The following is a 27,242-nucleotide window of genomic DNA, read 5'->3' on the forward strand; positions in this document are numbered from 1 at the left end:
CGGAGGGAGCAGGAGAGCCCGGGGCTGGGGCAGGCAGAGCAGGCCTCTCCCCTCCGTCCTCGTCGTCCTCGTCCTCGTCGTCGTCGTCCTCCTCCTCCTCCTCCGTGGTGGTAGTGGTGGGACTCCCCCCGGCTGCCCCTTCCGCCGCCGCTGCCGTCCCCCACCGAAGTAGCGGCCACAGCCTGGTCAGCGGCAGCATCATGCAGGCCAACGGGGCAGGAGGAGGAGGAGGCGGCGGCGGCGGCGGCGGCGGCGGCGGAGGAGGAGGAGGAGGGGGCGGCGGGGGCCAGGGACAGACCCAGGAACTCGCCTGCCTGTCGGCCCAGAACGGGGAGTCGTCCCCCTCGTCGTCGTCGTCCGCGGGGGACCTGGCCCACGCCAATGGGCTCTTGCCTTCCGCCCCCTCCGCCGCCAGCAACAATAGCAACAGCCTGAATGTCAATAACGGGGTCCCCGGCGGGGCCGCCGCCGCAGCCTCCGCCACCGTTGCAGCTGCCTCCGCCACCACCGCCGCCTCCTCTTCCTTGGCCACCCCAGAACTGGGCAGCAGCCTCAAGAAGAAGAAGCGGCTCTCCCAATCAGATGAGGATGTCATTAGGCTAATAGGACAGCACTTGAATGGCTTAGGGCTCAAGTAAGTATCCCTTCCAGGCAGCTGGTGTGGACAGACCGAGGGACGGAAGCTGGAGGGAGGGGAGGGCGGGGGGGTGGCTGGAAAGAGCTCAGGCAAAGGGAGAATTACTGTTGGGCCCAGGACACAGGAGGACGCAGCTCAGACAGGCTGACCGGGGAGGAGGAGCCCACCTGCAGGGAAATAAGGGGAAATCAATCAGCCTGACAAATTGTGTGGTTGGGGGTTGGGCAGGGGGCGTAGAAACCAAAAGAGTCACCCCTCCCCGTACACCTTCAGAGCGTAATTGTCTGTCAATAAAGACAGATGCGGGAGTGTGTCTGTGTGTGTGTGTTGGGGGAAGGGTGGATTAGAGCTGGTGGAAATAATGAACCTTGGAGGATTTGTTTTTCAAGGGTACCTCAGAGGCATCTTTGTGGGACACCTCCCCCACGCCCCCAGCCATGACAGACAACCCAGGCAAACTACCAATCAGGAAAGACAATCACTTACAAGTGTTTATGGGAACTGAGGGGCTGGGATAATTTGGAAAGAGGCTGCTGAATAAATCTGATGGGAATAATGGAGTAAGTTACCATGTTGATGTCATTTAAAGGCCCTTGTGTGTGTACAAGAGGCCTGCCACTAACTTGTCTGAAATCCCACTGTAATACCAAGAAGGCTACTGCCTCTGAAAAAGGGACATCTGATCTGGTGAATCATTTATTTTCAAATACAATTTAGATGACCTTGTGTACCTAAAGTAGGGTGAAGGTAGATGACCTTGGCCCCAAACCCCCATTTTGTATACACACAAAGGAAAACCAGGGGTGGTGGAAAGTAGGATTGGTGGGAGTGCCGTGGAGCTTGATGGAGGATGAAGCAGAACCAGAGAGAATTAAGACTAGAGAACAACATGCAACAGTTTCCAGCTTCAAAGCATAGATTAAAATAAGCTCTTAGTATATTTTGGATTTATAGATTTGTTCTGGGGAGAGGGAGAAAAGAGCACTTTTTAAAAGTGACATAAGTATTTTGATTCTCAGGCAGATTATTGCACTGTTTTTTGCTGAAAAATAAATGGAGCTGAATAAGAAAGCATTGAAACATAAGCAAATATGTAAGACTGATAAAGATTCTTAGATATCAAAATATCTGATGGAAGAAGCCACATGTGGTGAATCGTTTAAGCTCTGAAAGAAATATATCGAAGGAAGATTTCACTTTGTTCCCTAAGGAAAAGCATTTCCTAAATGCTAGCAGAACATATTACTGAGACAAGAAGCAAGCTGACAGCAGCAGGAGGAAATAACTCGTGACTGTTTGGAACCTACACCATAGTAAATTTTCTATTTTTAGTATAGAGAGAAAGCGAATGATTTTTTGATGCTGGATTTATTTCAGTTTTAAAGATTGACCTATTAGAATTTCTTTGCAAACATAATATCTGGATGTAAGGCTCTTACCTAATACAGGTCATCTCCATCACCTTGTATGTAACTAACAGTTTTTATCTTTCCAAATGTAGTAACGTGGTTAGTATATAGATCATGGTTTTTCACTTTTTTTAACCTGTTGAACACATTTTTAGAAATTTTATACTTCATTAAAGGCATTAAATGGAAAAGGAGGAAGAATTTATTTTGATTCTGGTTTCAAGAACGTTTTTGACTTGACTAGATGTAAACCTAGGTGGCAGTTTAAAAATCACGTTTGTTTAGCCAAGCACATCAGAGCTATTTATTTCTTTTTCCTTCATCATGAGGTTAGCTTAAGAACTTTTGCAACTGTTTTCATAGACAGTAGTTTATTTGGAAGAGTAAACCCTAAAGTTGGTCAGGTCTTTTTTACACTGTATCTCTCCTGCAGCCAGACTGTTGATCTCCTCATGCAAGAGTCAGGATGTCGTTTAGAACATCCTTCTGCTACCAAATTCCGAAATCATGTCATGGAAGGAGACTGGGATAAGGTAAAGTAGGGCATATAGAGCTGTGTAACTGCTGCTAAAATTGTATATTTGATGTGCATTTTGTGACATTTCTGTTTTTCTCTTATACCAATTTTTGCAGGCAGAAAATGACCTGAATGAACTAAAGCCTTTAGTGCATTCTCCTCATGCTATTGTGGTAAGAGGCGCACTTGAAATCTCTCAAACGTTGTTGGGAATAATTGTGGTAAATACACTTTTGTTCTTAGTTTCACATTTATGCTTATTTTAGTAGGTTATTGATAACTCTAGGTTTCTGCCTCTTATAAAAGATCAGGCCTTAACTTTCAAATAATTAAACTTGTAAACTAGGATGAGTGTTGATGTTTCAAAGTTTGAGTTTTATATTTTTAAAATCATGTTTAGTAAATGTGTCCTTTGAACCTTTGAGTTTATAAATTAAGCTTTTGCTAAATTATGTTGAAAGATCTTTATGCTTTTGGTACTATTAATAGGAGTTTAATATTTATAGAATCAGGAATAAATTATACTTTTATTATTTAAAATACTGAATGTGCTGGTAGACAAAACACGTTCGGGTGTATATATATCCATATAGCCTTAAGTAGCTGACACATTCATTATCTTTTTTTAAAACAAATCTTTGGGAATTGTAGTTAATTCAAACCAGCTCCATTGGTGTGCTCACCATTTTCCATTCTTGCATTCCAGTTGTGTGAATTGACAGTGTCCAAGTTTGTATAATAGATATCACTCTGGTGGAGGTTTAGTATGCAAATTTGACCATTGGGCTCTGCTTACTGGCCTTATTTCCTGACAAGATCAGTTTAGTAGTTTAATCTGTTAGCCTCTTTCATAAATCTTAATGAATCTTTTATACTAATAGGCTTTAATTCTTCAGTAGATGTTGGTGAGGGAGAGGAGGGGATGAGTTTTTCCTAAGTCCTTGTGATTGGAAACCATGAAGAATCAGCTGCTGGCTGCTGGCTTTTTAACTTCTAGCTGATTCATTTGTTGTCAAAAGCAGTTTCCTGTCTGGTGGGGGAGGGACAGAAGGCAAATAGGAAGTGAAGTAGGGAAATCAGCTGTTTGTTAAATATTAGTAAATGCCTGTTACATTTTGATTTTTTTTTTTAATTGGGTCAAACATTAATCTTTCTGCCTTTGTGTATAGACCTAATAGACTCTCCTGTTTCAGTTTTGGGGTTTTTTTTTTTTTAAATCTTAATTACAAGAGTTTTCAAATTCTTAATATAATTGTTTACAAGAATATCCTAGAGAATGGACTTCAGGTGAATTAAAGGAGCAACCAATATGAACAAATACGGATTCAGTTAAATTGACGCTCTAGTGTTTTGTGGGGTTTTTTTTTTCCGTAAATACTAAAATTTTTAACTTATTATCAGGCATCTGATTCAATAGTAACTCATGGAATAATCAGTTCCATGGTAAATTTTTAAAATGAAAACACAGAAGTTAAACATCTATATTCAAAAGGATTGCAAATTTTCTAGTAATTAAATTTTCCCCAACCCATATGTTTGGGTTTAAAAAAAATAATAATAATAATTTTTATTGGGCAGTTTCTCGTAAATTGTTAGCCCTGACAGAATGGAAGGTGACCCTAATATAAAGACAATTACAAGGCCAAAATAAGAATTGGGTTTCCTTTCCCACTGGACAAGTTAACACTGCTTATATGGTGACAGTAGAGAACTTGCCCATGGACTATTTTAAAACAAGTGTGTGATTTCTTAGAGGATCATTATCCTTTTTTAAGCTTCATCCAAATTATATCTGTAATTTAGCAGTAAAAATTATTAATTAGACACACTTTTTTTCTTATTTGTTTATAGTAATTTGAGACTTCTGTATTGGATTTAGATTATAACTATCTCATTAGAAATCGTCTTTGTAGATAATAAGGAGGATCCTTTCTTTGTACAGCCTGTTCAGTCTGTAGAACATTCTAGGATCTAATAAGAGATGAAGATTAAATCTCTGGCTGAGCCTCACACCATCAAACTGTTTAGGTATTTATACACAGAAAGGGGTTCCAACTTTATCTCACTTTAAACATTAATGAATCAATTGCTTTTAAAGATTCAGGTCAGCATTTTTTCACCTAATTGTGTTTAGATTTACTCCTCTCCCCCACTCCATCTCCAGAAGATAATCTAATGTAAGTGCAAATTTGTCATAATACCTTAGAAGAAAACTATTTGGCTTTTGTTTAACATAATTATTTTAATTGTATGCCCAGGCACATTTGATAACTTAGTCTAGACTAAAATTGTATTTTCTTTTTTAAACCTGAATGTTTCTATTGACCCAATCCACTCCCCCGCTTCAACCCCCATATTTTTAAATGGTTTCTAGTCAAATGATACTAGGAATAGCAGAATTTTTTCCAGAGTTTCTGGAAGCTGAGCTTATGAATCAACATATTTTAGTTTGGGTTCAGATATTCTTAGCCATGTCTGGGGAATTTGGGTGGGTATTTGAGATCAATAACAAAACTTTTTATATGTCTAAACATGTCTGATTCTTACTTTAATAGAATAGAAACATGCTTAACAAAAGTGTTCAAATATTAACTTGATCTACAAAAATTTACTAGTATATTTTAAAGTCAAATAGGGAGGAGTTTTGAAAGCCATGGTTTAAATATAATTCATTTCCACTTTCCTCTGAGTCATGATTTAATTGATATAACTTGGTTATAACCTTATCTCAGAGCTGGTCAGAACCACTGCTAAGTTAGCTAGGAGCTAACTGCCCTTGATAACCAGACTTCCTGTGTATCGTAACTTCTGAGTTTCAGAGCTTCACATTGAGTTCAGTATAATTATATGGGAGGAAACAGTAAATCCAAATATTGGGTAGGGTGATGGGGGACAACAGCAGGATTTACCACGTGCACTATCTATCTTTCAAACTATCCTACCTACTCACTTACCAATTTCAAGTTTTTATCAGATAGTAAAAGAGAAAAAATTACTGCTAGGCCCAAGGATGCTGAAAAATTATCAGAGATCAGGAATGATCTCTTACAGAGGTCTAGTTAGGAGTTGGGGAAGGATACAAAGGAGAGTTTATTATCTCAACCTGTTTTCTTTTTTTCTTCATTTAAGAAGCTCATGATCTTTAAAAAAAAAAAAGCAAACCATAGTAAAGCCCTGTCCCCACCTCAGCAAACTTCAGTTTTGCCTGATTCTTTAAATTTTTTCAGTACATAATTAACGTCTTTTGTGACAGATGTTCATTTTCTTGAAACTGTATTTACATTTTTGTGCTTTAAATTTGGGGAAGTAAAATACAGCTTTACTTTCTCCATCTTTATCATATGTGTCAAATACTTGAATTGAACTGATATTTAGGAGAATAAACAGTTTCTCAACCAAATCTCTAGCTATTCTTGGCCAGTAGCTTATTAGTTGCCATGCACACTACCAGGAATTGGTATCTGTTTGAGGGTATTCTTTGTCTTAATCTGGATAAAATGACTCATAGGGAAATGTTCTTGTGCTGCTTTTATAGCATTCCCTGTATATACAGAAATATGTGTGTATATTGGCTTCTCTCAAAGTTTTACTCTGCCTTTCTCTTCTCTCCTGCCCTGCCTCTGCTCCATAGAAAGAGAGTAACATGTTCTAGTAGGATCTTGATGGGAAAGTATGGGGGAAATAGGAAATAGCAACTGGGGCACTGTCCCTACACACGTTGGAATGGGGAAGGTGGCGTGCATAGGACTTAATGATTGATACCCCCAAAGTTAAGACTTGCCCTGAATAAAAACAGACAGAATTTCCCCCCAGATTCCCAATTATTAAGAAAATTCAGTGAAGAAATTAAATACACATGCTGCCAATGGCATTTAAACAGAAAAATTCTGCAACTAAATGATACTCAAGTTTGATTCAAAAATCCTAGGTAAAGTGAAACTCTTAACATTATATTGATAAATGGAAGTATATGAACCCTTCATAAAGAGTTGAAGTTTTTTCAGAAGATAAAATGGTGAGACTATCCATAATAACTTTGAATATTTGATTTTTAGATTTTGTTCTATTTAGTCTTTTGTTTTTGGTTTTTTGTCACCTGATGGACTTTAAAGTATTTTTTTTATTTGACATCTAGAGTTTAACTATAGGTTACACGTGCCAGTAACGTGTTTTCAGGGCATCTCGGTAACCTATTTCCGAAACATTCATTAGTAAATCTAACTTTACGTGTAAAATTTGGTAAGTGTAATTTTTCTAGAGTTATAGGAGCTTACCTCATAGTTTGAAATTTGTTCTTTAGCTATCGATTTAAGATTCGATTATTACCAAACATAAGCAATGTATCTTGTAAAAGATGTATTTAAATGTATGCCTAACTTACATGGGAGGGTTTGTTTGGTTTACTTTCTCTAGAAACGATTTTTGTAAGCTTGTAGGTTATGCCTGCTTCCCCAATACTCCCTAAAAGAAAATCTTACAGAGCAGTTCGTTATACTCTTAATTTTGTGAATAAACGATAATTTCTCCACACCATTTTTGACAGCAGTTTATTTTTAATGTCTTTTAAAGTAAGCATCTTAAGAAGAAAAGGCTGTCACTTGGGGTTTTCTTTTGAATGCATTTGAAATCTTTACCTCTATGTTCCTTGGAATCTCTAAGTATGACTAACATTTCCTGTCTACTAAATTTTCTACCTGCATCAGTTGACTTGCTCAAGTGCCACAAGCAGCAGATTTGATAAATGAGTCCCTCCAAGCAGCGGTCTTTAATTAGGTTTAAGGTTTAAAAGAAATTGCAAGCTTAATATTCGTAAAAGCTCTTTTGTCTAGCAAAAAGCTGCTAAAACTGTAATGATCACTTTCAAGTCAAAAGTAAAGTAACAGAGTAAAGGAACATTAAAAGTATTAAAGCTGTACACATTTCAGAAAAAAGCTAAATGTGAAAGGGCTTCACAATAAGCTGGAAATGGTTTGTCCTTTTGGGGGAAAAGAGTTGATAATAATTGTGCTTCATAGTGAAATGCATCAAGATAGTTACCAATACACAAAGACCTTTGAGTTCAACCTTCGATTGTTCAACCTTCGATGGCATCCCTTTATTGCCACCTAGAGACAGTGAGTCCATCAAGCTCATGCTTGTCCACTTTAGTCATAGGAAACTCAGTACTTTGCACACCAGCCTCTAATCCAGTTGCTGGACACCTTTTCTTACCTTTGATAAGCCAAAATATGACACTTTGTAACTTTGACCCACTGGCTCCAGTTCTGCTTTCTGGTCTACTTAGTCCTTCTTTCACATTGTGGCTTTTAAGTAATTCCTCCATTAACTGGTTTTTCTGCTGTCTTTTTAAAACTTGTTGCATGAAACCCCCCAACAGCCATTATAGAAGTCAGACTTTTTAAAAAGCAAATTTAGAATACTTGGAATAGTTCTAACTTTTCACACAAGAAGTAAAATTCTAGGTGAATGTTTTGAGGGCAGAATTAATTTTCTCCTGTGTTGATGCCTTGGTCACTAATGATCTTTTCTAATTTGAGATTATTTGTTCAAAGCAGACTTTTATTAATATGTGAAATGGAGCAATAGGGTCACATTTAATCTGCTGTGACCCTATTAAATCAAAATATTTTGAGTCTTTTTAAAGCTTTATAACAATTATTTTTAAAGGGCATAGTAGAATGGTTTCTACTGTTCTGTTTAGGCACAAACATTTTCTGAAACTTCCATCAACTTTTTTCCCCTGACTGCTGCTTTCTGTCATGTCAGAGGATGAAGTTTTTGCTGCTGCAGCAGAAGTACCTGGAATACCTGGAGGATGGCAAGGTCCTGGAGGCACTTCAAGTTCTACGCTGTGAATTGACGCCACTGAAATACAATACAGAGCGCATTCATGTTCTTAGTGGGTAAGAAAGCTCAGTTCTTAGCTCCAGGTTGAGGAAGGAGCTATTTTTATCAAGGTTACCATTCCAAAGTTGCATTTCTTTTAATATTTTCCCAAGATGTGAGTATTGCTAAATTCTTGGGTAATATTTGTCTGGGTAATTTCACTTATGTGTGTACAAACTATTTTTGTCATCCTAGGAAGCTTTCCATATTGAAATAGAGAGATGCTTAAGTGGGTGAAGGGAGAAGAAATATGTATTAACAGTGAAATGCCATTTCATGATCTTCTATAAAAGCCCTGTGGCATAATCTTCTATTAAAAAAAAAAGCAATAAAGTTTCTAGTGTTGATGCATACAGACATTTTTTTTTTTAACATATACTTGTCATGTACCAGGTCCTTGCTAAGCGTTTCATAGACACAATCTCATTTTATCCTCGTGTCGATCCCTTAAATGTTAGAGTGCCCAAACCCTTGGTTTTGGACCTCCCTCCCTTCTCTGTCTACACACACTTCCTAGGTGATTTCATTCTATACTATGCCTTCACATACCATCTACATGCCAGTGGCTCTTAAACTTACCCTCTCATCTGAACTCCCAGTATATATATACCTGATAGCCTACTTGACAGTCTCCATTTGGATGTCTAAAAGGTATCTCAAAGTTACGTGTTGAGAACAGAAATGCTTAATTCCCATTGTCCCTCCACCCACCCAGCCCGCACAAACCTGCTCCTCCTCTCGTTTTCCTCATCTTAGTAAAAGGTGAGACCTTCTACCCACTTCTTCCAACAAAACACTTAAACCTCATCCTTGCATTTTTATCTTTTAACTGTGACAAGTATTGTTCACGTAAGGAAATGGCCCAGAAATGACAAGATGTCGAATTGACTTGGTTTCTTCCTCTTAGTCCAGTGTCCTTTGAGTTATACCACATGACTTCCCATAAACAGACACGCGTTTGAAACCTTCGGGTATAATGTGTATTTTCAAAAGGGAGCAGAGCAACCATGGGTAACTTTTGGAAAATTCTAAAAGTAAACAATTTTTCGTAAAATTGATAATAACTCCCCAAAAGTTATTTTGGAAGCCAAATTTTTGCATTGTCCAACTTCTTTTGTAGGGTTTTGTGAGTGTAATTACTTACATATTAAAAAGTAAGTTCTCATCAGCTAAGGCACTATATATTTACTTAGTAAACAGCAAGAGAACAAGTAGTTCTGCTGTTGGGTAAGAGGCTATTACATTATTTAGATGCTAAATGTAATATGCTAAATGCAATATGCAGTTAAGAAAAGGAGGTGGTGATACTCAAGTTAACTGAGAGGTTTCTGATACTTACATGATCATTTATCAAGCTCTACCTATATACTGGGTAGTAGACCAAGTACTTCATATACTCCATCTTATTTAATCCTCACTACCCTACTTAATACCCTTGTTACAAATGAGAAGAACAGATTGTCTGAGACCAGAGTACCAGGCGAAATAGCGGGAGAATTACTTGCTAGGTCTAATCTCCAGGTTTGAATAATTCTTTCACTTCTTTTACTTTTAAAGCCTGTTCTTCTGAGAAGAGCCAGAACCAGGTCAGGGTCACACTTCCAGCAGGGGGCCCTCATGTATTCTCCAGAATCCATGAATTTAGCATTTATGCCTCCTTCAGCACATATAGTGAGTAATAAAACAGTTCCCAAATATTCTGCTTTGGGATCTCAGTACCTTTCACAAGATGACACAAGGATGATTATCCAATTATACCATTTCTTGAGTGGCATTTATGAAAAACTTTTGAAGGTATGTTGTTTTTGTTTAGTTAACTGAGTATGAATATCTTTGAAGGTTTTTTTTGGTTTTTTTTTTTTTTTTTAGTTTCGTTTTGTTTATTGAGGAGCAGTTAGGTTAGCATACTGGTTAAGAGAAAGTTCTGCAGCTACAATGCCTGGGTTCATTTTCTGCTTTGCTGCTTAACCCTAAGCTAGTTACTTAAGCTTTCTGTGTCTTGGTTTCCTCATTTATAAAAATAGAATAATAGTGTTTACTTCATACAGGATTGTTATGAACATAAAACGAACTAATATATGTTGAGTGCTTAGTTAAGAACAGAGCCTGGCACCCAATAAGAGCTACATATGTATAATGATACATAACAGTAAATATAAGGAGGCATTTTGTTAATAGATAGCATAACAATAATATCTACTGTTCTATTATTGTTATATTCAGGTGCCAGGTTGTATTAATGAATTGGGTCCACTGTAGAAATTTCTTCTTGATTTATATTTCTTAGTAAGAACTAGATATCCAAAGTATAATCAGTATTTTTCAATTATGTTTAATTCAGAGAAAAGGGTTTGATATTTGCTGCTTTCTCTTGTCATATTTTTAGGTATCTGATGTGTAGCCATGCAGAAGACCTACGTGCAAAAGCGGAATGGGAAGGCAAAGGAACAGCTTCACGATCCAAACTGTTGGACAAACTTCAGAGTAAGAGTCTTGATTTTTGATGTTTCTGTATTTTCTCTTAGAAATGATACTACGAATCAATTAGGAAGACTTGTGTCTAGACATACTCTTATCAAGTGGTTATGTAAGAGGAGTGAGGGGGAATCCATTAAGAGGATTTTTTTTGATAGGTCTTTATTTTTTTTAAACACCTTAATTGGCGTATAATTGCTTTACATTGTTATGTTAGTTTCTGCTTTTTAACAAAGTGAATCAGCTATACGTATACTTATATCCCCATATCCCCTCTCTCTTGCGTCTCCCTCCCACCCTAGGTGGTCACAAAGCACCGAGCTGATCTCCCTGTGCTATGCGGCTGCTTCCCACTAGCTATCTATTTTACATTTGGTAGTGTATATATGTCAGTGTAAGAGGCCCTTTAAACCAGAGACTTCAAATTCCGCCATGGAGCCTAAGAAGCTAACTTCAGGAGTCAGTGACAGGATGCTGGTCCCAGAGCAAGTCTCCTTTCATTTCTTTTATGTAGTGATGCTCCGCTTAAGATTCTGTTTGGGGGAGAAATGCTGTGGTTAGAGAAAAAAACATGTAAACCACAGCTTTAAGCCACAAGTGTTTTAGATAGAGGGAGACCTCGTTTTATTGCTCTTCACTTTATTGCGCTTCGCAGATAACTGCAGTTTTTACAAATTAAAGGTTTGTGGCAACCCTGAGTTGTCAAATGATAGCATTTTTTAGCAATAAAGTATTTTTTAATTAAGGCTTGTACTTTTTTTTTAGACATAATGCTGTTTCACACTTAACACACTACAATGTAGTGTAAACACAGCTTTTATATGCCCTGGGAAACCAAAAAAATATTTGTAACTCGCTTTGTTGTGATGTTCCCTTTACTGTGGTGGTCTAGAACTGAACCCACAGTATCTCCGAGGTATGCCTGTTTTTTGTTGATTTCAACAGTAAGGCACAGATTTCTTTAGGTAAAATGTTTTACCCTCCTTCCAAATATTTTATATAACTTCCAAATTAGAGTAGGGGTTTCATTTTTTCCACATCTTTATAATGAAAGACCCTCTTTCCCTCTCTGGTTATACCATATTCTGTGTTTTCATGTTGAGGTGGGAGTGGAGATCCTAAGAATCAGAAGACCATGTGGTTGTGGAGGTGTAAGCCTTGAAGGATTGGAATAGATTGGTATCTATAATCAAAACTCCAGTTATATTCCCTGAATTTTCACACTATCCTTGGCATTAGAAGCAATTTGATGGGACCTGGAACTTGTTCCAGCATTTTGGCCCGCTCTTCGTTAAGTGGGTATTTTTCCTATACTTGTAGTGATGCTTCATTTCCCTCTGGGACACAGTTATCTCTAGAATTTCTTTTCGTCATCACTGCCCTTTTATTTTTTGCTGAGTTGTTGTTGTTGTTGTTGGGTTTTGTTGTTGTTCTAGGGGATCCACATGCAAATTAAAGCCCTCCTGCCCAAGTGTATTCCATTCTAGTGGCAACCTAGCTGTAGGTGCTGACAGATATTCATGAAGCTTACATGTTATATCGCCCAGAGCTGCTCTATTCAAGGGCATGGTATTATTACAGTAAGGGCAGGTACAGCAGAAGATGAGTCAGATGTCCTAAATAAAAGTAAACTGTTTTGTTTATTTAATTTTAATTTTTATTTCTCTTTTTTAAAATATCTTCTATTAAAGCCTATTTACCACCATCAGTGATGCTTCCTCCACGGCGTTTACAAACTCTCCTGCGGCAGGCGGTGGAACTACAAAGGGATCGGTGCCTATATCACAATACGAAACTTGATAATAATCTAGATTCTGTGTCTCTGCTTATAGATCATGTTTGTAGTAGGTAAGAGAAAAACTTCTTACATTCTAAAGTAGGCTAACCTTTTATGGTCTCACTTATGAACTTTATTAAAATGTTTTTTTAGAGTTTTATCCTGTCACCATAAAACAATTCATGTTTGCTTTAGCATTCACAAGTACAGCTAGAACTCTTGAAGTTGACAATTAAGAGAAATTTGTATATGTTTGTATAGGAAACCAGTCCTTGAGAACCGAAGCTGCAAAGCCAAGTTTTGCCTTTATTTGCCTGTGGGTTTGGTTGGTCATTTTCTATATCTGGCCATTTTTTTAAGAATTTGTAAGTGATATTGTATAAGAATGCCAGTGATTGAAGTGTTTACTGTCCTTGGATGCCAGAGATCACTTAGTGATTTTTTTTTTTCCTGGACATTATGGCTGTTTTAACTATAGCCCAGATTATTTTCTGCTCGTAAAGGTCACGGAAATACTTTTTTCATAATGAAAGTTCTGCTTTTTAGTTGAAAGTGACCTTTCAACTAGACATGTTTAGAGCAACAGGTATTAACTTTCTGGTTTGGGTTTTATCATACCTACCCATCTACATAATTTAACTTTGAAGAATTCGGGCTTCACTTTCGATGTTAGGAGTGTTTTGAGTAAAAAAGTCCCTACTATTTGAACAATGATCTCCAAAGTTTCAGCAGAGCTTTAATTTTTAAGATACTGAAAAACAAATTGTGAAATCTTTCAAACTCCAGGAAGAAAATTATTTGGGTCTGGTGAACCAGACATAACAGCTGCAGTGCACATGCTCAGTTTCTTTTATCAAATATCCTCAGAGAACTACTGAAAATAACATGCATAGGAAGAACAAAAATGTATAAGTATGAGAGCTTTGGAAAAACAAGGAATTTCTGAATAACCGTAAAACTCATATATGTGTGCATACATGCACTACGATTTAAGATCATCTTTTACTTGGGCATAAACTACTTTCAAATGTAGTTGGATTCTCACTTCACCCTCCCCCATTGCAATTTAAAAAATAGTGATAATTGAACTATTGGCCATAAATTACTTAGGTCTTAGTCATCTTAAAGTATTGGATAATTACGTGGTGTACTTAAAGAAAGTGATTAGAGATCTTTTTTCCTTTATCCCTTGTTATTCTTTAACGTTGTTCTCTGATTTGCTTAAGAGAATTTTTAACTCTTTTCGTTTAAGTTGAATGGAGGCAGGAGGAGATAATAGATTAAAAGGCTATCTGGTTTCATATTTTATAGCTCCTTTAGGGAATTTGAGATCAATGTTAAAATTAAGGCGATTGTGAACCCGAATTTTTTTTGGTTCATGAATTTATTGGTGGTGGAATACATTGAAAGGTATATATAGTAGACTTCATGGTTCAAGACGTGTCAGTAAGCTGAGAGCTTGCCTTCCTGTTTGGAAACTGCAATGTTACGAGCACATGACCTACATTTTTCTTAAGTGCTTTAATTTCTATACCAGTACCTGTGAAAGTAAATGATGGACAGTATTTAGTCTGACTTTTTCCAACCCTCAGATCAGGGATCAAACTCCTATAAACCTGCACAGAAAGCACTGTGAAGTGTTACATAAGAATGAAAGAGTTCTTGCTCCTCAGAAATAACCATTGACGATTGGAAGGTCTTCCCTATAATCTTCTAAAAACAAAACAAAACTTTGATTCTGTGCTCTTCCTGGTTATTACTGCCCATGCCCCCCTCCCCCCCGCTGTAGAGCTAACTTGTTAAAATAGTTGCCTTCCTTACTACTTCTTCACCCTTCAGATTTCTGTAGTATTAGGGTTTACGCAGCCAACACAATACCAGAACTGTTCCTAATGTTGGTAAAGAACAACATCTTTATTAAATCCAATGGCTACTTTGCAACCTACATCTTAGCATTTCTATAGCATTTGACTGCTTTGCCGTGAAGCTTTTCCTTTTTCCAGACTCGGTTTTACTCCTGGCTACTCCTCCAGGAAAGAGGCTCCTCCTCTTTCCCTGTCCCTTTAATAAGTTTGTGTTCCAGAACTATGTTTCTTCTCTCACCCTACTCTTCCTGTTCAGGTTATACTTACATGATTCTAATGACCCCTAGGTCTGGGCTGGAGCTACAGAACTATCTCCTAAGCCTTAGACCTTAATACGACAATGTGGATATTACTCAAGTACCGTAAGTGCAACATCTCAAACAAGAATTTCCCTCTCCTCTCACTTAACCCTGCAAAGTCTGTTTTTCCTATTGAATTCCCTCTCTCAGTGAAAGGCTTCCATCTACCCAGTTTCTCCAAGGAGTCAGCCTTGACTTTTCACTCTGGGGAGACACTAAGTGGGGAGATAGATGTCAGGCACTAACTAAGTCAGTATATATAGTCTTTAGAGTGAGTTGTGCCCTTTATTGCTGAACTGGGAAAATAGAACCTAAATTTTATGTAATTGCTGGTGTTCCTGACTCATCTGAACGTCTTCAAAATAAAAGTTGATATTTTTTATTGTTTGTTTTATTCCCTTTTAGAAACTACATTTTAGCACTGAAACTAGAAAACTGTATTTTCGGAATTAAATCTTAGCATTTAAATCTAAATACCAGCCTTCTTTAATCTCTGGAGAATAAAGAATTGATTATGAAAATATGAACTGTAACTTTTTTTTATCTTGATCAGCACTGAAGAAATTTCATTAGATTGTATATTATTTATATTTTTCACAATTCATGCATACATATTTTTGGTGAAATTTGATCAGTAAGGGACAGGAATTTTCTTGTTAAATAATTCTGTGGGATTTTTTTCCACCAGCAAACGGTGGAAGAATGCTTCCACAGATAGCTGCTTATAAGTATTATTTTTTAGTAAAGGATCATAAAATATTTATAGAGTGTTAAGATTTATAAAATGTTAAGGTTTAAAACGCTTGATTAAAATGCTACTTTTTTTTTCAGTTTGATTTGGGAAGGTACTGATATTTTTAACAAATCTTAAAATTTTAAATTTACTTGAAAACAAAGACATGTAAACTCTATCACTTTATATACTCTAAAATTAGCCTTTTAATAAACTAGGGGTTGTCAATCAGTCTTTTAAAAAGATTATTTAAGTAATAATAAAATAATGACAATTTAAATACCACCTTGACATTCAGATACAACTGACTGTCAATAATCTGGTTGCCTTGCACCCTGTAATTTTGATTATGAATCATTCCTTCCTTAAGAACATTTTGCTGGTCTGATTTTAGATATATCTTCATTCATGATCGACTTTAGCCATTTGAATTATTGTGTATTTTATACCTAGATATAAAGTGTTTCTCACTGAATAAATATTGACTATTACCCATAGGAGGGGGAAAATCATTTTTGATTTAGAAGTACTTATTTGATTGAAATTTTATCCAGCAGTGTCTTGAAAAATACGATTTGAAAAATGATATTTGGAAAGAAAACTGACCCTGGAGTCAGCCATAGGTTTAAATCCTAGTTCAATTATTTATCAGTTTGATATCTGTTAAGTTACTTGCTCTCCTTGAGCCTCCTGAAAATGGGGCTATTACTTGCCTTGCAAGGTAGTTTTGAGAATTAACGCTACTGTGTGTAAAGCATGTAGCGCAGTCCTTGGCATCTAGTAGGTGCTTAATAAATGTAAACTGGAATTGACTGTGTTTCAGTTCAGATATAGACTAATATTTTAATATTAAAGCAATTTATAGTTAGACAGTCTAAACGTTTAAAGCAGTCTCCAAGTAGCCAACTGCTAAGGTACACATACATTACCACGTGTGCCAGATAAAGAATGTTAATTTAATTTACATATTGCCAGTCAGGCTGGTGAATTGACAGAATATGTTTTTAAATTATAGATTGGTTGGGGGAAAAAAATAGAGAAGACCATTTTTTTAAAACAGACTTAGAAGTTACCCATTAATGTTTAAGTAACTTTTTTACAATACAGATCTGTACTGTCCCAACAGTAGCCATTAATTACATGTAGCCATTTAAATGTAAAGGAAAAGTCATTCAAATTAAAATTAAATGAAAAAAATCTAAGTTCCTCAAGTGTGCTAGCCACCTTTCAAGTGCTCAGTAGCCACATACAGTTAGGGTTATCAGATTGGACAGTACAGTTATATAACGTTGATATTATCACAGAAAGCTCTATTGGACAGTCCTGATGTAGCAACTGGAAAAGGACAGAATGGTTTTTAAAAGTGAGTGCTTAATGAGAATAGTCATTCTTAGGATAACTTTATCCTCTTGAACTTAGGAAAGTTAATCATAGAATTCTTTACCCTTAATGTATAAAAACTGCAACTTACAAAGTACTGGCTAAGCGTCAGACTCAGTCTAAATGCTTTACATTCATTATCTCATCCTTGTAAAAGGAATTCTATAACACAAGTACCCTTGTCTGTCTTTATTTTATGGCTGGAAAAATTGAGATTTAGAGAGATTAAGTAAGTTCCCAGAATCACAGCTAGTAAGTGGCCAGGATTTGAACCTAAGTCTCTCAGACTCTACTGCTCCCATTCTTAAGGCTTTACTCTTGACCACTACAGCCTCTACCATGTATTGCTCTTCTCCTGTGCTGTCCCCAAAGTAATACTAGTAATCACTTTTGAATAGCTGTTACATTCCAGCAACTTCAGATGTGTTTCTCATCCTTATAGGAACCCTAAGAACCTTGTTACGTATATATTCATCTCATTTTATAGATGCGAGAACTGAGACTCAGAGGAGTTAAATGACTTGGCAAAGATACTAAAGCTTGTGACCCAAAATTGTCTGGCTACAGTGCCTGTTCTGTTATGCCAAGTTGCTTTTATATAAATGAAAATGTACATTATTTCTTCTAGAACAGCCTGATGCCAGCCCACTTATACAGACAAACATGAAGCCCTGGTTGTTAATTTTTATTTATATGAACTGACTTAATCAGACCAAAAATTCTCTTTAATCTTGAGGGCGGGGGGAAAGGATAAATTGTAAATTGAAGCAGACTTTAGGTTACTGATTTCCCCTGAGATTGCCTTGACTAATGTTATAATATTTTCTTTTTCAATATAACCAATATAAATGTGATTCTTAGGATTTACAAATGCATTCATATCTTATTTTGAAAGTGTTTGGTCTTCAAAGAAGTTTCATCAGTTGTTTAACCTTTTTCATTATTATTACTCTTAATCTATTTTAAAAGAATAATTATTTGTGGACTTATTTGTTTTAGGAGGCAGTTCCCCTGTTATACTCAGCAGATACTTACGGAGCATTGTAATGAAGTGTGGTTCTGTAAATTCTCTAACGATGGCACTAAACTAGCAACAGGATCAAAAGATACGACAGTTATCATATGGCAAGTTGATCCGGTATGTACTCCAGTATGAGTGTTTAGATTGCAAAAAGTAGTTTTTAATCTAATTGATTGAGTACATAATTTTAAAGTATGTGTATATAAGTAGCATTCTTTTCCAAGAGCATTTTTTGTCATCTTTGTCATGTCTTATCTCTTTCTATGTTGTTTAGGTAATATATACAGATTAATATTATCAAAATTGTTGAGCGTTATGTGCTAGGATTGTACTTGGTCTGTGCGTGCATTATCTAGTTTTATCCTCTGAATAACGCTGTGAGATTCTAATACCTCCTGTTTTCCGATGAGGAAACCTAGATAAAAGTTAAATGCCCAGGCCCTCACAGCTTATATTTATAAGCAGAGTTAGACTTAAATCCAGGAATACTTTTACTCCAAACCTACTGCTCTTAATGTCTCTGCCAGTTTATCTTTGTTAATGCTTGATTTACAGATTAATACAATGTCCATTCTGTCACAGGTTAGAAAAGACTCGTTACCATTTTGCCTTCTGAAACCCTTCATTATCTTCTGTAATTTGTGGAACCTCTGTTAAAATCTGGATTTAAAATTCTAAGTTCTCTCTAAAATTAGATTTGTCTTTGTTTATAACCAGGTGACCCACAGATTTGTAGAAATAAGTGTTTCCATTTCTTTCAGCCAATTAAACATTTATCGAGCAATCAAGGAAGTACATGACTTCAAATAGGTTAAGGAGATGTATTTGGTATAGGAGTCATTCACCTAAAATCAGAAATTATAAATAATCTTATTTTAAAATTTAGAATTAGAATATGATATTAGCCCACAATAAAGTTTTGAACTCCTATGTTGAAAAAATAGAGAAAGGGAGCCATAAAAGGCAATATTTTAAAAAGAAGAGAATCAAATTTGAGAGCATACATCAATTCTTGTGTACCTGCACTATGCTATGAATGAAGAAAGGTAAATAAGATCTACCCTTTGCCTTCAATCAGGCATTCTTTCCCTTTTATTGTACCATGTACTCCTCTGGCAGTCTGAACCCTGTGGACCCCCTCCTCAGAATAATGTTTTTAAATGCATAAACCAAAACACATAGGAAGCCCAAGTATATATAATATATTAATTACAAAGGAAACCCAATTATATTGAAATATAGTTATCAAAATAGTACAGATACAGTATAGTAATAATGCTGCTTTTTTATTAACATATTAAATAACAAATTCTAGCAGCAGATCTGATAGCTGTAAGAATTTTGAATTAGTGACAAGCATAAATAATATTTTGAGATATCTGCAACAATTATAATATGATGTGAAAATATTTGAGATTTCCATTATTAACAGTCACCTAATATGACCTAATATAATACTTGATACTACCTTGCTTGTTAACTGCCTGCATTCAAGATTGAAGGAAATACTGAACTTCAGTCTGTGGTTAGGGAAAATAAAGGTGTGCATTTTCAAGTACAAGGACTGCTGCTTCTATCCCTGGATGACTCCTTTAGATCTCAGGTTAAGAACCTCTGTGAAAGGAATGCACAGTTTAGAAAGGGAAATTAAATACATTGCAATAAGAATCATACAGTATGTGTAAAGTATTGTGAAAGCACCAAGTAGCTTCACAGGTTAGGAGTACCTCATTTGAGGCTTGCTGTGCATAGCACAGGTGGAGACAGGAAAAGGAAGAGAGGGACCTTCCCTTCCTTTCTCCCCACCCCCAAGTAAGAGAATAGGATGACTAAGGCAAAGCATGGGAAACATGACTAGAAAAATAGGTTGGGATCTAGTCATAGCCTTTGAATACTATTATGAGGAGCATTTTTGTTCAGTAGTTATTTGCAAGATGTCTGAAAAGAAAGCAACAATATCAAAACTTTTTTTATTATGTTTTTTCTTCTAGCAGCAGTGTGTAAGAGTCCCTTTTGTTTAGCAAGTATTTATTGAGCACCTGCTGTGTGCCAGGCCTTTCGATAGAAGTCACACTGGGCTCCTGATAATATAGTGTACTGGAACTGGAAAGCAAGGGAAAGTTAAGACAAGTTAAGTCTTGGGTGAAGGAGAAGTAAATAATTATTTAGGCAAAACCAGTTATACCTGGTCCTTGTGTGAAAGGTAATGTGTCTGGACATTTGGGCAAAGAGATTTTATAGACTAGGAGATGAGGTTAATGAAGTAAGTAGCAACCAGATCGAGGAGGATCTTGCACACTAAGGAGTTCCGACTTTTATGCCAGTGTTTCCCAAAGTGTTTCTGTGAGAATACTACTTAAGCAAGATGTTAATAGGTGTTATATGTACAGGGCTTTTGTGGCCAGATTAGCTTGGGAAATGCAGAGTTAATGCTTACATTCATAGACTTTGGTATCATGGTATTTTATTCTGTGAAATACTATTTGAAAAACCTCTTAAGAAAATTGGTGCTCTTTTGGAATATGTGTTTTGTGTGTGTACTTTTAATGGATAGAAAAAAGAATGTATAGAGAACCTTAAGATTTCAATTGATGTGATTCCAATGCCTAGTTTCCTTTAACAGGTTTTCTTACCTTTCCCCCAAAAAGGAATTTTACCCATTCCCCTGCCCAAAATCCAAGCAAAGTTAAGTGGGTTCCATGAGCACAGTATTACCACTTGGAATATCTTACTATAGAGATATTGTACTTCGGAAGATACAATATTAATATTCTCATTTGTTTTCAACTTCTTCTTTTACAGCGGTCCCCAACCTTTTTGGCACCAGGGACCGGTTTCGTGGAAGACAGTTTTTCCACGGGGTGGGGGCAGTGGGGGGGGAAGATGGTTCAGGCGGTGATGCAAGCAATGGGGAGCGACGGGGAGTGACAGGGAGCGGCAGGTGAAGCTTTGCTGGCTCACCCGCCGCTCGCCTCCTGCTGTGCGGCCCAGTTCCTAACACGCTGCAGACCGGTGTCGGTCCGGGGGTCGGGGACCCCTGTTTTACAGTGTTGTATTTTTTAATTAATGTGCATGAAACAGTTTTTGGTATTTTTTTTTATTGGAGTGTAATCGCTTTGCCATGTTGTGTTAGTTTCTCCTGTACAACGAAGTGAATCAGCTATATGTATACATATATCCCCTTCCTCTTGGACCTCTCTCCCATCCCCTCCCCCCATCCCACCCATCTAGGTCATCATGGAGCACCAAGCTGAGCTCCCTGTGCTATACTGCAGGTTCCCGCTAGCTATCTGTTCTACACATGGTAGTGTATTTATGTCAAACATAACCTCCCAATTCATCCCACCCTCTCCTTCCCCACTGTGTCCACACGTCCATTCTCTACGTCTGCGTCTCTCTTCCTGCCCTGGAAATAGGTTCGTCTGTACTATTTTTCTAGATTTCACATATATGTGTTAATATACAATATTCGTTTTTCTCTTTCTGACTTACTTCACTTCGTATGACAGACTCTAGGTCCAGCCACATTTCTACAAATGATCCAATTTCAGTCCTTTTTATGGCTGAGTAATATTCCATTTATACGTACCACATCTTTATCCATTCATCTGTTGATGGACATTTAGTTTTTGAGTTAAATACTTCTGTAGTAGTATTGTTTGTCATTAGTTTAGAAGCAAATCTTTGTGTAGATCTAAAGCACCACTATGAATGAAAGTTTGTTCCTAGAAGATCTTGAACTAGTCCAAAAGACTTGACTTGCTTATTAAATTATGCAAGCCACTTTGACCTAATGATACTGTGATCAAATACTCCATACCTATTGTCATCTTCCCGAAAAAGAATCAGAAGTAATTACATTGTGAACTGTTGAGTTTTGTCAAACAGATTCCCAGTCTTGTTTTAGCAGGCTAGTTCCAGACCCATTTCTAACTGCTTGTGGGTCATCACCATTGGAATTTCCCCCAGGCTCAAAACTGGTCTCCATAAGTCTTTAGTCTAGCCAAATTCCTGCTTCCTCTATTCACTGTCCGGATCCATCCTTATCCCCTAAAACAGAAATTTAGAGGTTGTCCTTGAACATTTCTTGTCTCATCCTGTCATGTCAGTTTTACGTCCCATGTATATTTTGATCTGACCTCTTTCAGTCCTGACCATGTTAGTTTAGGGCCTCATTTTTTTGTCTTAACTATATGGCTGCTGTGCTGGCTCATTTGGGGTGTCCTTATCCTGTGTCTCTTCGTTCTGATTCATCTTCCACACTGTTGTATGAGTTCTGTTCCTAAAACCAAGTATATTATATATTCCCAAGCTTAAAAATCATAAGTGGCTCTTCACTCACAGGATAAAATTTAACACTTTAGCCTAAAATAATGGTGTCAGGTTTTCCAGTCTTGTCACTTGCCACTTCAGTGTTTGCACTATATATAGTTCATCCTGTAAAGCTTCAGAGTCGGGCATCTCAGGTTCAAATCCCTGATGGTACCTGGTATCAACAAAGGCAAGTTTGTAACCTATCTGAACCTTCAGCTCCTTCCCTGAAATACGGGGGAGGAGAATTAATACTTAACCTTATAGATTTATGAGGTTTAAATGAGATATTTTTTGTGGATAGTGCTATTACTGGTCAGCACTAAATAAGTGATAGCTCTGCTGGTGGGAATGTAAAACGGTTCAAACACTTGGAAGACAGTTTGGCAGCTCCTCAAAATGTTTAGCACAGCATTGGCATATAACCCAGCAATTCTACTCCTACATATAGACCCAAGAGAAAAAGATAGGTCTGCACAAAAACTCATACATAGTTCTAGCAACATTATTCATAATAGCCAAAAAATAGAAACAATCCAGATGTTGCAAAATACGGTGTAGTCGTAAAATGGAATATTATTCAGCAACTAAAAGGCATAAAATACTGTTATATTCCACAACGTGGATGAACCCTGAAAACATCATGCTAAGTGAAAGAAGCCAATTACAAAAGACTTAGATGTTGTATGATTTCATTTATATGGAATGTCCAGAACAGACAAATCCATAGAGTAAGTCGGGTTGCCAGCGCTGGAGGGAGGGAGAATGGGGAATAACTGCTAATGAGTATGGGGGTTCTTTTTGGGGTGATGAAAATGTTCTCAAGTTAGATAGTAGTGATGGTTGCACAATCTGTGAATATACTAAAAGCCACTGAATCATATACTTTAAAAAGGGTGAATTTTATGGTAAGTTATATCTCACTAAAACTGTCTTAAAAAGGAGGGGATTAGCTTCTATTATACCTGTTTTCAGTTTCCTTGAAAGTCTCATAAGGACAAGGTCTGTGTCATCTTTATTTCCATCTAGAATACAATGCCCTTGTGTGTAGTAGACGCTTAACAGGTACTGCAGCATGAACGAGTCTTTATGAAGCAAGCTGTTAGAGCTTCAGTTGGGGGGGAAATTGGTGAAATCTGTGGAAATGTCCTCAGATTAAATTATATTATCAAAGTTCATCTTTGCAGCTGTTTAAGTTCTTGGGACTTTAGGAATTGGAGTTAACTAAGTTGTCTTGTTTTCCCTCCTAGGATACACACCTGCTAAAACTGCTTAAAACTTTAGAAGGACATGCTTACGGTGTTTCTTATATTGCATGGAGTCCAGATGACAACTATCTTGTTGCTTGTGGCCCGGATGACTGCTCTGAGCTTTGGCTTTGGAATGTACAAGTGAGCAAATTTCATCCTTGGTTTAGTCTTTAAAGTATAGTCATACTGCATGTATTCATTATAACTTTATTCATGATCTGTAGACCAGCATCATTCAACCTAAATTACCATGATGTATCTCTTGTCAAAGATAATTCGTCAAATGGAACCCAGGTGTCCAGATTGATACTAAATTTAAATATTATGTTGAGCATAGTAGCATTTTTGAAAGAATGATCAGGTGCTTTTAGGGATGCTGTACTTCGCAGTGTATAATTTGTACTACTTACTGTAGTACTTCGTACCTCAAAAAAGACTTTACAGTTGTCTTACAGTTGCACAGTGGTACACGAAACGTACCTTTCAAGTGGGAAAATAGCGACATTATACCGAATTTTCCATTCTGATGACAATTGCACCATCTCCTTGCTTATATTTAATGTTCCAATCTCGTTTAGTAAATTTAAATTATGTTTTCAGTACTTATTATTAAGGGTTTTATTACGGTTTCTAAATGAAAACTTGAACACTTTATCTAGGGTCCCATTTTGGAAAAACTCAGTGCTGAGTCCACTCCACTATCTACGGACTCTATTTGGAAACCTTGTAGTTATCATTTAAAATTATTTTGGGGCTTCCCTGGTGGCGCAGTGGTTGAGAGTCCGCCTGCCGATGTGAGGGACGCGGGTTCGTGCCCCGGTCCGGGAGGATCCCACATGCCGCGGAGCGGCTGGGCCCGTGAGCCATGGCCGCTGAGCCTGCGGGTCCGGAGAAAAATATATATATATATATATACATACACATAATTATTTTTTAAACTTCTATAAGGTGACTGGTTAGGTGATTTTGTGGGGGGGGGTTGTTTTGGGTTTGTTTTTTTTTTTTTAATAATGTTTCTTTTCTTGTTTCTTTTTGGTTGTTTTTTGTTTTTTTTTTGCCGCGCTGCGCGGCATGCGGGATCTTAGTTCCCCGACCAGGGATTGAACCCCTGCCCCCTGCAGTGGAAGCACTGAATCTTAACCACTGGACCACCAGGGAAGTCCCATTCTTTGGTTTTTTAACCTCTAGGCAGGTGAATAGTTCAGGCTGTGGGTTTGGGTTTAGAAGTGTAAGTTGATAGGATATGGTTTTGAGTTTGAGGACCTATAAGTAAGTTGATTTTTACCAAGAGAGTGAAGCTAGAGCTCCATAGAAATGACTCATACAATAAGATGGTATAGAGGACAGATGAATACTAAGATGTACCTGAAGATGATGTGCCATAAATCTAATTCTACAGTAAGATTTCTATTTCAACCCAGCTTTTTATTAAGAAAATTTCCAAACACTGAGAAAGGTTGAAGGATGAGTACGGTGATGACAGTGATGACCTGTATTCCGGCCACCCTAGATTCAACAGATGTTACTAACATTTTGTCACACATTGTGTGTACATACCTACATGCATGCATACAAATGTACGTGCTTATATATATATATATATATCCATACCCAAAACATCTGGAAGTAAATTAAGATGATATTTTACTCCTTAATACTTAAGCACGTATCTCCTGAAAAATAACATTCTCCTACATAATCAAATGCCATTATCTTATCTAAGGACATTAACTTTAATTCTCTCATGTCTAATATTCATTTCATAATTTAAAAATCCTCAGTTGTTCCCAAAATGTCTTTATGCCATTTTTATCAAACCAGTGTTGAATCAGTGTTGTATTTCTGATTGGGCTCGGGGGGTGGCAAAGCAGAGAATAGATTGGATGGCTTCCCAATGAAACAGGCTTGAAGTGAATCTGACCTAAAAGAATTTTTTTTTCCATTAAAGTTGTTTTTCCCCCCTCAAAGGGAGGAGAGGTACATAGTCATAATCCTATAATAGAGACTCAATTTGTAGTGCCTGTGTAGTCTTCCTTTGAGTCAATTTTGAATTTCTGGACAGTTCAACTATGTTCTAGCTTAACTGTTTTACTATGCATTACGTTACATAGACTTGTTCTAAAAGAGTGGTTCTTTTAAGTCAGTTTTCAAATTGCTCCTTTGTGTTTTTAGGTAGATTCCTAATTACAGGTTTCCCCTGCTACCTGAAAAGTAGAGTATTCCTGTGGAATGTTTCATAAGCTGAAATGGTGTAAAGCAGCGGTCCCCAACCTTTTTGGCACCAGGGACCGATTTCGTGGAAGACAGTTTTTCCACGGATGGGGTGGGGGAGGGTGGCGGGTAGGGGAAGGGGATGGTTCAGGCGCTAACGCTAGTGATGGAGAGCCTAGTGATGGGGAGCGGCAGATGAAGCTTCCCTCGCTCACCCGCCGCTCACCTCCTGCTGTGCGACCCGGTTCCTAACAGGCCAGGGGCCGGTACTTGTGCGCAGCCCGGGGGTTGGGGACCCCTGGTGTAAAGTGAAGAAGCAGTTACCTTAGGACACATCTTACTAATGGATGCACAAAAGAAATCAAGATAAAGCACAGATGCTCACATAGTTCAAAGCCATGGCAGCTTGATGCTGAGATGCTGAGCGCAGTTCCTGGGAAGGAGCTTAGCGATGCCACTCGCACTCTTGAGGGTGTGTGCTGCCTCTGTGACAACTCATTGCAAAACATTGAACACTATTTTCCCTTTTCACGGACTTTTTTTGTAAAAGCAAAAATCCTCTTCAGATGTCTTTTGGTTAGCAAAAACAGGTACTAATGTAGGTCTTTGTGAAAGCCACTTGGCGGAAAGTGAACTTTTGAAAAGCAGGGCATACCTGTAATGGCCTCATACACTCACGGTCCTGAGCATAACAGAGAAAAAGACCATTTCTGCCTTCAGAACTTAGTGTATTAACACATTTGTGAATAGAAAATGCTGAGGATTTAGCTGTTGCATGTGTATTTGTGTTTCTAAACTTTTATTTTTTACCTGTTTATATCGAGCAACCCAAAAAAATAGTGACTTGAGAGCAATTAACAATATGGGAGAAGGATTTCAGATTGCCGAATTTTTTTTTTCTTTTTCAGTGTAAGGAAGACATTCTGGTTTTTGTGCCCTCTTTGCTTTTATTACTTGGCCCCATTTCCTGATCATGCACTTTTTTTTTTTTTTTTTTTACTTTTGATTACCCATTTCTCACAGGAAAATTATGCCCATGTACTTTTTATTATACCAAGGGCAGCTATTATCTCTCAGATCCTGTTTCTAATCCATGAACAAAATGGAATCAAGACTAAATTAAATGGTATGTGTCTACCTTCTAAGTTGGATAACTTAGAAAAAATAACAGGAGGATATCTGAGGGTTGTAATCAACTAAATAGTCTTGCTTAGTTGGGAATGCTTTAAAATGACTGTGCTAAACAGTACAAAAGTTCTTCATTCTTTTCTGTTACTTTTAATTGAAATAAAGTTATATATCAGAAAAATAATTTTTGTTTTTCTCTTCCCATTTTCCCTACTACATTTTGAGCATCTTGACTATGAAGTTTAACATAATTTAGATTGCCTACAGTCTTGGCCTAGTTTAAGGGCATAGTTTTTCTGCTATTAATCATGTTCTTAAGGAGTTGCTAATTGCATGAACTGCA

General features: G+C 37.2%; 1 protein-coding gene across 2 annotated transcripts in view; it reads left to right on the plus strand.

The window, feature by feature from the left end:
* The first annotated feature begins 6 nt into the window (after window positions 1-6).
* Window positions 7-27,242, plus strand: part of WDR26 (WD repeat domain 26) — a 42,342-nt gene continuing 15,106 nt past the window's right edge. Inside the window, exons 1-8 of one of the 2 annotated variants that reach the window (XM_024753149.1) lie at window positions 7-634; window positions 2,480-2,579; window positions 2,680-2,784; window positions 8,330-8,466; window positions 10,836-10,933; window positions 12,616-12,772; window positions 17,978-18,116; window positions 23,561-23,701. In XM_024753149.1, coding sequence (XP_024608917.1) covers window positions 201-634; window positions 2,480-2,579; window positions 2,680-2,784; window positions 8,330-8,466; window positions 10,836-10,933; window positions 12,616-12,772; window positions 17,978-18,116; window positions 23,561-23,701 — 1,311 coding nt within the window. In that variant the 5' untranslated portion in view covers window positions 7-200. The remainder of the gene's footprint in view (window positions 635-2,479; window positions 2,580-2,679; window positions 2,785-8,329; window positions 8,467-10,835; window positions 10,934-12,615; window positions 12,773-17,977; window positions 18,117-23,560; window positions 23,702-27,242) is intronic. The other variant, XM_024753148.1, reaches the window with a different exon arrangement.

This window comes from Neophocaena asiaeorientalis, unplaced genomic scaffold (assembly GCF_003031525.2).
Source record: "Neophocaena asiaeorientalis asiaeorientalis breed wild unplaced genomic scaffold, Neophocaena_asiaeorientalis_V1.1 scaffold634, whole genome shotgun sequence".
Lineage (NCBI taxonomy): Eukaryota > Metazoa > Chordata > Mammalia > Artiodactyla > Phocoenidae > Neophocaena > Neophocaena asiaeorientalis.